General features: G+C 52.3%; 2 protein-coding genes across 4 annotated transcripts; both read right to left on the bottom strand.

Annotated features, from left to right (window-relative positions):
• Window positions 1–271: 271 nt before the first annotated feature.
• Window positions 272–8,465, bottom strand: usf3 (upstream transcription factor family member 3). Of its 2 annotated transcripts, none has more exons than XM_088282520.1 (7): window positions 8,317–8,465; window positions 7,777–7,896; window positions 7,664–7,695; window positions 7,496–7,578; window positions 7,337–7,433; window positions 2,688–7,078; window positions 272–2,334 (listed from the first exon to the last, which is right to left on the bottom strand). In XM_088282520.1, the coding sequence occupies exons 2-7, from the start codon at window positions 7,818–7,820 to the stop codon at window positions 622–624; spliced, it is 6,360 nt and encodes a 2,119-aa protein (XP_088138646.1). In that variant the 5' UTR covers window positions 7,821–7,896; window positions 8,317–8,465; the 3' UTR covers window positions 272–621. The 2 variants fall into 2 exon arrangements, with proteins under 2 accessions (XP_088138646.1, XP_088138647.1); XM_088282521.1 differs by having other exon boundaries at window positions 7,777–7,924; window positions 8,317–8,438.
• A 413-nt stretch (window positions 8,466–8,878) lies between these two features.
• On the bottom strand, window positions 8,879–12,171 carry naa50 (N-alpha-acetyltransferase 50, NatE catalytic subunit). Of its 2 annotated transcripts, none has more exons than XM_088282525.1 (5): window positions 11,939–12,171; window positions 10,685–10,818; window positions 10,420–10,539; window positions 10,261–10,327; window positions 8,879–9,963 (listed from the first exon to the last, which is right to left on the bottom strand). In XM_088282525.1, the coding sequence occupies exons 1-5, from the start codon at window positions 11,947–11,949 to the stop codon at window positions 9,786–9,788; spliced, it is 510 nt and encodes a 169-aa protein (XP_088138651.1). In that variant the 5' UTR covers window positions 11,950–12,171; the 3' UTR covers window positions 8,879–9,785. The 2 variants fall into 2 exon arrangements, with proteins under 2 accessions (XP_088138651.1, XP_088138650.1); XM_088282524.1 differs by having other exon boundaries at window positions 10,685–10,821; window positions 11,939–12,169.
• Between the last annotated feature and the right edge of the window lie 241 nt (window positions 12,172–12,412).

Genomic DNA, 12,412 nt, shown 5'->3' with positions numbered 1-12,412 from the left:
AAGAATGCAAAATGATTCAGAATTTTCTATTTAAAAAAATGTTGCTCTTAATTTTAAAAATAGTGTAGATAAAATTAACTAAGTACTAATGTACAATATACACTTTTTTATTAAACTAATTTTTTTTAATCCTTTAATTTTGTCTAAAAAAGTAACCATTTTGAAACGTTTTAAGAGCTCTAAAGTTCTTATTTTAAATCACATTTTTTTATGGCGCAGGGGCGCACGCCACCTGATGGCAAGACAAACTTTCAGCAGGCAGAAATTTCAAACATCTCCTTATAAACTTTATTAATCAATTTTCTTTATGTACAAATACACAATCTAACCTTCTGATATGAAACGTGTGTATTTACAAAACAGTCTTGATTCTGTACAGAACAACCTGATAAGTTAGTCAAACACATTAACGCAGCAGGTTTCATCAACAAATAGAAAACCAAAGAATTATTGATACAAACATACACTGGATTGTTCTTTTACATACAAACCGATAACGCTGCGGAAAAAGCTTGAAGCACATCCTTCAAAAAAAAAAAAAAAGCTTTGAAATGATCATGACGACAAATGTGATCGCGTAAACAATAGCCCCTTTCACGCTGCGTGTTGCCATTTCCAAGGTCACACGGCCGAGCTGCCATCGTGTCCCAGGATGTGGCTGATGTTGTGCGCCGGCCTGTTGGGTTGCTTGCCCGAATCGGCGGCGGATGCGTTGGCGAGCGACAGCAGCGGCGACATGGGCATAGCCGAGCCATCGGCGGGCATCCCGGCGGCGATCTCCGGGAAGAGCGAGGTGAGGCTGAAGTTGGAGATGTGCGGCGTGATGCCCGACGAGTTGGCGATGGGCATGGGCGGCATGTCAGGCAGCAGTGGGAAGCTGGCCTGCGCAAAGCCGACGGCGCGCGGCGGCGACAGGATGGAGCCGAAGCGGTTGTTGAGGGGCGGCGGGGCGCTGGGCTTGTCTGCGCTGGGGCTGGTGAACATCTGGTTGGAGAAGTACTGCAGGGTGACGTCGCCCGGCAGGCTGGGGTGGGCGGCCGGCGAGTAGGACGGGTAGAAGGAGGGTAAGGTGTTCTGCGGCTCGACGGGTAGCAGGGAGGGCGTGCGCGAGGATGCGTTGGGCTGACTGACAGGCGGGATGAAGGTGGAGTTGGCATTGATGGGGGGGTTCATGCCGCCCTCAGGAATGAACGGGAAGCCGAAGTTCTGCGCCAGGTGCTGCTCGGCCACCATGTTGTTGTCGCCGGGCGCCTGAGTGCCGTCCGGCATGAAGCGGACAATGGCGCTTCGCCGCGTTTCACCCCCAGACTGCGGCCGGCCCAGTAGCACGCCGCCGCCAGATGGGAGGGGCAGGTGGCCCTCGGGCTCAAAGGGGTTGCCGGGCCGCAACGTTCCAGAGCGGGGACGCTCGCCTGGTCTCAGCTTGGCGGGCGGCGCGTGGCGTGAGTGTTGGCTGACGGGCGGCCTGGAGGGCGCCGAGGGGCGGCCTGGCTCGACGGGGTGGGCCGCCCGCACGCTGCCGTGCATATTGGCGTTGACCTGAGAAATGTGGCTTTTGTTCATGGCGGGGGGTTTCTGGCTGGGGCTTGACGCTTTGGCTTGAATGTCTGCCGAGGCGTACTCCATGCTGACGGGCGGGCAGCACTGCGCCGCCCTCTGGTGGTTCCCCTCAGGCGACAGGAGGCTCTGCATGAAACTCTGGTGACAAGCTTCCTGCTCGCGCAGCAGCGCCGGTCCCACGTGTGCCCCCTGCGGTCCAATGTGGACCCCCGCATAGCCGCCCGCGCTGCGGTTCCTACCATCTGCCGGGGGGCCGACGGCCATTCGGAAGGTTCCCTGCTGCTGCCCCCTCTGCGACTTGGGGGCCATATCGCTGCCTCGCGAAACCTGAGCCTCAAAACCAGCAAGCTGATGCACACCTGGTCCCACCGCCATGCTTTTGAACGGCGGGCACTCCGACACCCTCTGAACGTCGGCCGGCCCTGGGTGGTCCGAGGGGAGTCGACCCTGCGGGTTATGCGGCACGTTGGCTTTACCTCGCCCCGTCGCGTCCATGTAGCCGCGCAGGTCGCCCTGCTCCGGCGCAGTGCCGCCACGACCCGGCTGGAGATGGTGCGCCATGCGCTGTTGCTGATCGGCGCTCGTCGTGCTTTTACCGATGAGCGCCTCGGCGGAGTAGTTGGAGACACGGTGGCGCTCCTGGCGAGACGGCGCACATGTCAGCTCGGACGAACGCGACGCCGGGTTGCTGGGCGGCGAGATGAGCTGCTGCTGCTGCTGATCCAGAGTCCTCGACGTCATCATCCTCTGCATGGCAGTGTGATCTTGACCAGGCTGAGGCGAGACACACAAATTAAAAACTTTGTTTTTCATGTCAGTTAATTAGAAATGTCATTTTCAGTGTGTTTTTATTATTTAGGTTTGTTAGGTTTTCATTTTGTCCATCCACCCATTTGCTCTCATTGTCCTCAAAAGGCCTCAATGATAACTACAGTAAGTCCGCTCTACTTTAAAAAGACACCTGTAGAAGTGAGCAACACTGCCACCAGGTGGTGACTTCTAGTTGCGTCAGTGCTTTCAGCTATCAAGCAAATTGATGCTTTCTTTTGTTTTTGAAAATGTTTCAGCCCAGTTTGGTTTTATTAGACAACTTGTGTTCATGCTTGAAAATGTGGGTGCGGACTAACCTTGAGGTGGTCCTGCTGTGCAAGGTGGTTGTTGTGGTGGGCTCTGGCGCCTGCTGCCTGCGCCTCGCAGCTCTTCTCTTGATGTCTAAAGTGCTGTTGCTGCTGCTGCTGTATCTGTTGTTGCAAATGCTGCTGGTGCCTGCTATGCGAGTTCTGTTGCTGCTGCAGCTGCTGATGGTGTTGTTGGTGCTGCTGCGTTTGATGCGCGGGCGCTTGGTGCTGCTGCGGATGCGACTGTTGGTGCTGCTGTTGCGACTGCTGGTGGGACTGCTGCGGTGGCGGCGCGTGTTGCTGATGCGGAGCTTGTTGCGGACGCGAGTGCTGCTGTTGGACTGCGGCCTTTTCGAGGTGATGCTGCTTCTGTTGCATGGCGACGACGGCGGCGGGCGAAGCGGTCTGGCTGCCTCGGACCAGTCCTCTCTTCTTCTGCGCGTGCTGCTCTTGCTGAAGCGCCCTCTGGTGGAGCGTGTGGCGCTGCGCAGGGTCCGGCTGGGTCAGGTGGTGTTGTAAATGGTACAAGTGATGTCGCTGTTGTTCTTGCTGCTGCTGTTTCATGTAAAGATTGCCTCCCAGGTGCTGGCCGGGCTGGGCGGCGGGATGTTGCGAATGGCCCTGAGGGGGGTGGAGCACCCCCGGCTGGTTCTGCTCAGGGGGACAGTGGGCGTCCGTGGCTCGGACTACGGTGCTCATGAAAGAGTTTGTGGAGAAAAGGGAGCCTTCGGAGTTGAGCCTCGCCATGGCCGAGGACGTGGGAGGCAGCTGTCTCACCATCATCTGCCCGTGGTCCGTTCCTTTCACGTCCATGTGGCCCACAGTGGGCGCCGGCGGCGGGCACGGCTTGGGTCGTTTCCCGGTGTTGAGCATGGCTTCCTCCTGGGCCTGCCGCTTGGAGAGGATCTTGACTTGTCGCTCCGCCTGAGCCCTCATCAAAGCCGTTTTCATGGGGGCGTACTCGTTCAGCTGGGCGGCACCTGAGCAGGGCGAGAGCGTGTTGTTGGACGGTTGGGAAATGTGGACCGAGGCGGCAGCTGGCGAGGGCACCGAGCACTGCTGGCCTGCCAGACTGGGAGAGCTCGGGTAGGGTTGCTGAGAGGAGCTGGGCCTGATCAGGTTGTTGATGCTCAAGCTCTCGACGGTGCCACTTTGAGCTGAGCTCTGAGTCTGGACTTGGGAGAGGGACTGAGACTGGGAGTAGGTGATGAGATGAGCCGGGTTCTGCGGAAGCCTCACCCCGCCGGTGCCACTGACGGATGCGTCGCCAACCTGTCCCCTGACAGAAGCCTGAACTGGAGGCTTAACTGCGTCTACGGCTTTGGTCACTTTCGTCTGTTGCAGAGCGGGGGCTTTTTCTTTAATAGTGGGACCTTTTGACGGCTGCCACGCGGCCAGAGCCGCGTCATTCCCGACGCAGCTTCCGGCCCTCCTCCCTGGACTGTCCTGTTCTAACATGGCCAAGGCGAGCATCTCAGCCTGCTCTGACGTGAAGGTAAACGTTCCAAAGGAGCCTGAGGAGGCACTCATGCCCTGACCTTGAGGGAGCATGGAGGCCACCGAGAAGCCTCTGCCGCCCCCAGCGACCGTGGACAAGGGTGAGTCCGTCACAGCGGGCTCCATCGATTGATCATCGAGGTTAGTGTACACCCCGTGCGATAACACAAAGTCTTTCTTCTGTGTTGGATCAGACGTGGGTGCCGCTGAGCTTGTAGCCGGCCGTTCTTCTTGGGCCTGTCTGGTCTTCGCTGCAGGCTGAGGAAGTTTGATGTTCAAGTCGAGCTGCTGTGTCGTACAAGCGCTAACCGACGATGATGGAATTGAGGTTGTGGACGCGACAGATGAAGAAGTGGGCTCTTTACTGCAAGGCAGCGGGTCAATGTTGTTGGGTCGCTGGGGACAAAATACTGCTTGTGTTGTCTGAGTTGTGGGGAGTTCTGCTGTGGTGCAGACCGAAGCAGGACATTCAGCGTGAGTCGTCGTCGCGCTATTCACGACATCACTGCCGCTCGTAGCAGTGACAACAGTTCTGCTTGGTTTAGACACGTTAGAGGGGAGAGCGGAGTTAGTTTGCGTCATGTGAGTGGCGGCACTGGTCGCTTGAGGTTCTACAGGCTTGCTTACGGCCGAGCCGCCGTTTGAAGCTGCAGCCGCTTTGTCATTAGTGGCCACGGCTGCACTCACTGAAGGCGTGACTGATGTGGCGCCGACGGTTGCAACTGCGGCCGCCGCAACACTCGCGTTAGCTTGACTGAAAATAACATCGTCGGGATTTGCGCTTACCGAGCTGACGCTTTGTGGCCGGGGCTGACTAAATACAGTCGGGCTGCTGGATGTAACGCTAACAACTGTTTTCGCTGGGCTTTGTGGGGAAGTGACATTTTGTACGGTTTCAGCAGGTGCCGTCGTGACGGCTACGGGAGGAATGTCTGAGGCCTGAGATGCTCTCTGGATTTCATCTGAGCTCGCCTGTCTGGGCTCGCTTTTCTTAGTTGCTTTGGTCCTTTTCGCTGCTGACCGCTTAGCATGGCGAGTCGTCCGCAGCCTCTTTCCGCCGGCCTTTGGCGCACTCGCCGCTTGTCCCGATTTGACCGGGCTCGGGAGAGGCGCCTTTGATTGCTGGACAGGCAGGACCACTGTGGCTCCGGGGACATTCCCGGGAGCAGGAGATTGTCGTTTCTGCTGGACCACTGCTGATGGAGCAGCCGGAGGTGGGCCACTGTTGATGTTGTTCTGGCTCGAAATGCTAAGCGGAAGGCCCTGAGAGATGCTCTGGTTCAGACTACTGAGGGCCCCGAGACTCTTGAGAGCCACGTTTGTGGTTGGTTCCTCCGTGGTGGTGGGCTGGACCAGTTGGATTGTACTTTGGGAAGCGGTTTTGTCCGAAGTCTTCATGGGCTTTAGGGCGAAAACCTGCCCGTTCACAGTGATGGTCTGCGGGGTCGTCTGGACTACGGAGGACGCCTGGCTCATCTGTGATGAATGGCTCACCGGAGCCTGCGCCGGACGCGGGAGAATGTGCACCAGCTGCTTCCCGCCCACACTCTGAAACGTCGATGTTGAACTGTTGGGTGTATGAGTGGCGGGGATTGAAGAAGGGGCAGCGGCCGCGGCAGGCACCAAGCTTAGCTTCGGCTTCTGAGGGACCGGCGGCGCATGATTGGGAGCCTGGATGATGACGATATGCTGACAGGGCGTCGGGTTGCTCACTTCTTCTCTCATGACCGGCTGAGTCGGGCAAGAGTTGGCCTGCTGTAGAATGACCACGCTGGGGTTGTTGCTGCTCTGCGGCGCCGTGGCGGCCGCGCCGCTCGGGTTGACCTGCAGGACTTGCATGGTCTGGAGGAGGGGCAGCACGGTGGCCTGCTGTTGAGCTTGAGGGATCAGCGCCGCCGGGGCGTGGGGAATGATCGATGCCGGCTGGGGCTGAGAAACGACGGCGGGGCGGGCCACCATGGCCGGCTGCGGTAGTACGGCGCACTGAGGCTGCGGGGTGAGGACCGGGATGGCAGGTCGCAACTGGGGCGGCCTTGCTTGGATATGCGCGGTAATCGGGGCTTGTTGAACAGGGACAGTAGGAGCCTGCATCTGTATTTGAATTGGCTGAACGGGAGGAGGCTTGGTGCACACGGGACACACCGTCACCTGGTGGACAGGCTGGGCGGTGCTACCTAGACTCTGGCAGACGGGCTGCACTGTGTTGCCTGCCATCTGCAGTGTCGTCCACGTGGTTTGCGTGCTACCCGCCGCCCCCCCCGCTCTGAGAAGGCCTTGGCTGTTGGGGATGGCAGAGTAACTCACGCTCCTGAGGTTGGTGTCCCTTACAGTCTGATTTATTGTGGCGAGACAGGAGACGGGCGGCGGAAGCGGAGACGCTGAAGTCGGGGCTGTGTTGGTCTCTGCGGGGGCGGCAGGCGGCTGTGGAAGTCCGGCGTTTACGGCCGGGAGCTGGAGCGTGATGTAGGACACGGAGGGCGGCTGAGGCGGCTTCTCAATCACACACTGCTCCACCACCGCGAGGCCTGCCGTCGACTGGGCGATACTCGTAGCAGAGGGAAGCGACGTAGCGGAAGTAACTTGGAGCAAGGCTCCGTTCACCCTCACGCTTGCGCTCACCTCCGAGGGGGGCTGAAGGATTAGGGTGTCCGAGGGCTGCTTCCCGGGGCTGCCCTCTTTACCCGTGGGGCGCATCACGTTGTCGTTGGAATAGACGATTATTCCCTTGGGCAGCTGATGAGTGGGGGTGACTTTGGCCACTTTGGCACAGCGCTGCTTGCCCTTCCAGTGGACCGTGGGGTCTTCCAGGAGATTGATGTCGTGGGCTTTGAGGAGCTCGATGTAGTGGGCGCTCTCCTTGCGAAGCTCCTCGCAATGACGCCGCAGTCGTCGGATCTCCTCCGCTGTGAAAGCCGAGAACATACATGACCGTTTTTCCCCATGCACAGGCTGTATATGATGACACAAAAATACCTCCGCTCTAATAAATGCCTTTTCTCGATTAAACGCAACGTGTTTTTCATTCAAAAAAAGAGATGGAGAACCGAGAAAACTACAATAAATGAATTGTTTCCCAAACCCTGTTTTAGAGAAACAATCGCACTTTTCATAATTTTATCAGCATTAGAATTTGTTGGATTCTGTCACTGTTTAAACTTTACCTTGGACTTTATCTCCGCCTTCCAGGAGCATTGCGTCATTTTGTTTCTTCAGCTCAGTGATGTAGCGAAAGGCCTGGTCCAGGATCATGTTCTTACTCTGCATACGCAGACAAGGGTGAGTGAACTGCACGAAATGTACAATAGCTGAATGCATTTTACCTGTTTAAGTGCTTGTGAGCAGGGCAACAGATTGCCAATGCGGTTAATCCCTGCATTTATCTTCTCTTTGCGGTGCCTCTCCACTGGATGCAAGAGAGAAAATATAAGTGACTGCATGGTACACACAGGCGACATTTAAACATTTTATTAATTATTTGAATATTTTACCAGCATTGTGGGATTCTTTGTTTTTCTTCTTTCTGCAAAATAGTTGTGAAACGGAGCTGATTAAATACAGGACGTCTTTTTCCAACAGCAGCGATCATTAAAATAAGACTTACTTTGGCTTGCGACCAGTTGTCTCGTTTTCTGTCATCTCTGGCATCCTTTTCCAAACCGTCGCCTGTCAGGCTAAGTCAACACACTCACCAGTTTGACCTGAGATCCTTCCTGTGGCCGCCCTGCAACGCAACAATATCCGCGATGACACTACATGTGTAGAAAAAGATCAAGATTTTAAAATTGGAGAACTTTTCTTTCTCTCAGAGTGGATTAAAAACAACCGTTTTCCCCATAAAAATATACACAGTGCTTCTGCCACAACCTCAAGATTTAGATAGCATTGCAGCTAACCTTAAATTAATTTGTATGGTTATGTAGCCACGGAGTGACAAAATAAACATGCACAGCTGAATATTGTGCCCAAGCTTTATTTTGTTACCACGCTTTTTATACAAAGACAAAGTAAGTAGCAATCTATGCTTATCCGGGCTAGCTTGCTAATAGTTAGCCTAGCTGACTTTTAAAGCCGAAAACGAGCGTCGTCTCGTCGCTACTCGGCCAACAAAACGCTATTATAAAGAGGGCATGTTCCCACTCACCTGTAGTTTGGACATTTTATGTAAGTGTCAGTGCCTGCGACAACTTAAGAGAGAGGTTTGAGAAGCTAACTGTTTGTTAGCTACCTAGCATGCTATTTCAACACAGCTCCCAAAACAATCTGAGCTGCGGAAAGAGGCGGGCGCTTAGGAAGGCAGCAGCCAATGAGATTTCAGAGCATGGTCGAAGCAGCCAATCAAAAACGGTCAGTGTGGATGCGCGTACACCTTATCCACATTTCTATACCCGTATAGCAGGTTTTTGCCCTCTCGATATTTAAGACAAAACGGGTCAGAGGATATAATTCAGGGTTTGCAGACTGTTTGAATACTTAATTAAACCCTCAAGTCTTTTTTGTTTTGCTTGTGTGCTTCTTGATACAGCATTGGAGACGTGTCATAATAACCAGAGCGCTGGAAATGGAAAAAAGAGGAAATCCAGGCATTCTTTATCCAAACTGCTCATCCTTTACAGTTAATTCAGTGGTCTGTATCATCTCTGATCTTAAAAGGGTGAGTAATTTGATTTACAACTTATACTTGTCTCTTGACGACGGACAGCATCTTTACTGCAAATAGTAATTCCTTTATTTAGACGTTAAAAAGTCATACAATATAGAGCTCCAGAAAAAGATAAAATTCTTCAAAGAAAGAAACCATGCTTATACTACAGTAGAGAGAGGACACAAGTCTCCTTGCATGCATTCGGAGTCGGAGCTTCCTCGGGGTGAAACACGCTCGTGTGCACACGCACACAAGCGCTTCAGAAAAACCACAAGTGGACCACTTCAGCGGCCAATACTCGGCAGGAAGTTGTTGGGGTGAGGGGGGACCAGCTCTGCCGTGTCGCCTTCCATCCCAAAAGATTGCGCGTTTCCCCTTTGAAGAAGCGCGCATTGACATTCAATACTATTTCCCAAACCCAGGAGAACCTCTGAAACGCTTCACCTCCGCGAATAAAATGAAACCAAACAAAACAAAAGCCAAATGTGTTTTAAATGAAGTAATTCGGAATGCACCACCACCTTGTTAACTGTTCCTCACGGCCAACGGAGAACACATTCATCCCCCCACCCCGTGCCCCTCACAAACCATCAGGTGTGGTCTTATAAACCGTTGCAAAACCACAAACTATAGTTAACACCCCCTTCCCCCCATTTTCTTTTTCGAACTGCATCAAAACCAGGTCACGCACAAAGTACGCATTGCAAACACCACACCCAAGTTGTCAAATCAGAGGTGCACTTTTGAACACTTTGTCAATCAGCTGTATGAGTAACTGTGTGTGTGGGGGGGGAACAATCCAAAGATATTCATTTGCCAAGTAATTTTTTTTCTTCCTTCTTCCCCAATTTTTGTCTTTGAAAGCATCCTTGTGGGAGTGGGGTCGTTTGTCACAGTTCTTTTATGCGCAGGCCAGGTGTGCTGGTTTTTCCGAAAAGCGGGTGACGCCCCGTCCGCCCGTTGCCACCCTACTCCGTCTTCTGAAGCTCTCTGCTGGACGGCGCGCTCGGACTTCGCAGGCTTTTCTGCAGGACGTGCGCGTCCGCCGGCTCTATCCTCTTGTAGTAGTTCTTCTTGGTCTCGATGATCTCGAAGCCGAACTTCTGGTAGAAGTCGATTGCCGACTCGTTGCTGATCTGCACGTGACTGGTGGAACAATTTATAAAAAGAAATGAATCAAGATGACTTGCTTGGGGTCGCCATCACATTATTTTTGAGTATCTTTAAGTTTGCGTTTGTGTATGGCTTTAAAAGACAAGCCGGGGGAGTGACATGGGTGTCACTGTATGAGATTGTCGAGTTGGCTTGCTGTTAATTCACTCACTTTATTTCATCCCTGCCCGGCTATTCGTGTGGAATAGGAAATGGACGCGATTCATTTTAATACATCTTTTACGATGAAAACAGATTAACCCATCGTCCATTATATGGGAGGACACTCACAGGTAAATGTTGTCAAAAGTGCCATCCTTCTCACAGATGTTGAGCACGTGGTTCAGCATCTTTGTACCTGCAGGTGCCAAAACACAATTTGAAGTTGTGACTCTACATACAAAAAAATATATATATATTATTATTATTTTTTTAATTAGTGAGATTCACCAATGCCGAGTCTCCGGTAGGGCGCGAGACATCCCAGCGTCATGATGTACAATCGCTTCTGGTTCTGAGAGTGGTCCACTCGGCAGCACACGGCCCCCACCGCGATGTCATTGAAGTATGCTGCCAGGCAAAAGGAAACAAAAGAGAGCACACGCCCCCAACTTCCATTTAATAATCCTTTCATACGCCATGCTTCGCCAATGGACATTTATGTATTGCTCGTAAGATCTCAGGGGGAGGTAAAAATATTTGTGCTGTGGCTTACCGAGCTTGGCGAGCTCGCCCACCTCGAGCACGTCCTTGTAGAACTTGTCGTTGTAGCTGACAGGGAAGATGACCTGGTTGAGGCGCTTCAGCTGCTTGATGTTGTGGGGCGTCACGTCCCCGAGCTCGATCCGGCTACTGGAACAACAGCAAAACGGTCAAAGGGCTGACATGAGGCGACGCATCGGTTCAGTCAGTCAGTGTGTTGTCTTTTTTGTTTGTGCAGGTGGGGATGACTCCACCACGGCCAGGTATAAGCGACCACAGAAAAATAATCTGAAACGATGGTCATCATTTTAGAGTGTTGAGTAGTTCTGCTATATTGTAATTTTGCTTAAAATAATTAGGTCATTTTTTTTTTTTTTTAGACAAACAGTTGTGGTGCCAATGTATTGTGCACGCAACAGCCTTAGTGAATGCTCACCATTGTCTCGCTCACACACACACACACACACACCCCGTTCCACTGACAATGCAGGAGAAAGGTGAGGAAGAGCGAGCTGAACCCATCCATCTATTTTCTATAGTGCTTGTCCTCGTTAGGGTCTCGGGTGAGTTGGAGTTTATGCCATCTGAGTTACACCTTTGACTGGTCGCCGGTCAATTGCAGGGCGCATAAATGTTTTGGGGATGTGCAAGGACAGATGTAACAATTACTGCTTATGGGCATTTTGAAGGTTTCCAATGAATTTTTCAGGCACGTGGAAGAAGCTGGAGAAAAGAACAGGTCAAAATCCACACGTTTTTTCGAACCAGCAACCACCAAGATGCAAGGTTAACCTCTTGACTCAAAACGCACGCTTGACAATACTGACATTTAGTGACCACGTTCCGAACTCCAAATATAAACGTTTGACTTTTTAAAAAAATATATATAATATGAACTATTTCGGTTTTCTTATTGTAATGTGACTGATTTCTGCACACTAACGTTTACGTCACTCGCTCTCTTAATAACGTGTGGGAAAAACCGCTCAAATTCGTAGTTAATTCTCAGCTGGCTACTATAGTTCGAAACAGCCGCAACAGTCCCAAACGCCGCGGCTTGCAATCGGCGATGGCTTTCGGCCATCAACGGCGCTGTCGCGGGCTTCTTTTTATTTTTTTCCCCACCCCGGCTCGGGTACCGAGGTTAAAAATAGCTTAGCGGGGCTAGGCTAAGCTAGCTAATTTGGCTAGCCTCACCGTCTCCTCCCCCGGTGACAAAATGCAGCCGCGAACGACTCGATTCGTGTCTTGAAAAGCGGACACTCACCCTTTCATCATAAACGGGGATAATTTTCACCACCGAGTCTCGACTTTTAGCGTCGTAGCAGGCGGACACGGGGAGATTTGACAGAGTTGGGGTCGGGGATGCCTTCCCGTTTTACCCTCCACATGTAGCTCGTTACGACGGTTAGCTTAGCCGTCGCACCGCTTTGCACGATTGTGGGGAGATTGTCAACCCTGACCTGGCGCTTGCGCACCAGCAACATCGCGCACGCGCAGAGAACTAATAAACTAAATGCCCCGAATTTAATCTGTCAGGATTTTTGCACTAGAAATGGAGAAAAAAAGATAATTTGCACAAATATACGAACAAAACAATACACTGAATAAAAGCAGCTGCAGAGAAAGTAGAAAAAACGGGTGTACGCGACAATATGCCCATTTATACATACAGTTGAACATCTGTCGAAGTATAAATTTTTAGTTTAATTCCCATTCGTTTTGTTTTAATCGTTTTCGC

This window comes from Idiotropiscis lumnitzeri, chromosome 19 (genome assembly GCF_059441095.1).
Source record: "Idiotropiscis lumnitzeri isolate Australia: NSW breed Sydney's pygmy pipehorse chromosome 19, RoL_Ilum_1.0, whole genome shotgun sequence".
Taxonomy (NCBI): Eukaryota; Metazoa; Chordata; class Actinopteri; order Syngnathiformes; family Syngnathidae; genus Idiotropiscis; species Idiotropiscis lumnitzeri.
The sequence above is the reverse complement of the archived record's forward strand: the minus strand, read 5'-3'. Positions and strand labels throughout refer to the sequence as shown.

Excerpts from the sequence above, each read along its gene's own strand:
- usf3 (XM_088282520.1), bottom strand. The coding sequence starts at position 7,820 with ATGCCAGAGATGACAGAAAACGAGACAACTGGTCGCAAGCCAAA. Across the intron at positions 7,579-7,663 it reads CAAAGAATCCCACAATGCTG|TGGAGAGGCACCGCAAAGAG; the intron begins GTAAAATATTCA and ends TCTTGCATCCAG. Across the intron at positions 7,434-7,495 it reads GCTCACAAGCACTTAAACAG|AGTAAGAACATGATCCTGGA; the intron begins GTAAAATGCATT and ends CTGCGTATGCAG.
- naa50 (XM_088282524.1), bottom strand. Across the intron at positions 10,540-10,684 it reads GGGCGAGCTCGCCAAGCTCG|CATACTTCAATGACATCGCG; the intron begins GTAAGCCACAGC and ends TTTGCCTGGCAG. Across the intron at positions 9,964-10,260 it reads ACTTTTGACAACATTTACCT|TCACGTGCAGATCAGCAACG; the intron begins GTGAGTGTCCTC and ends TTGTTCCACCAG.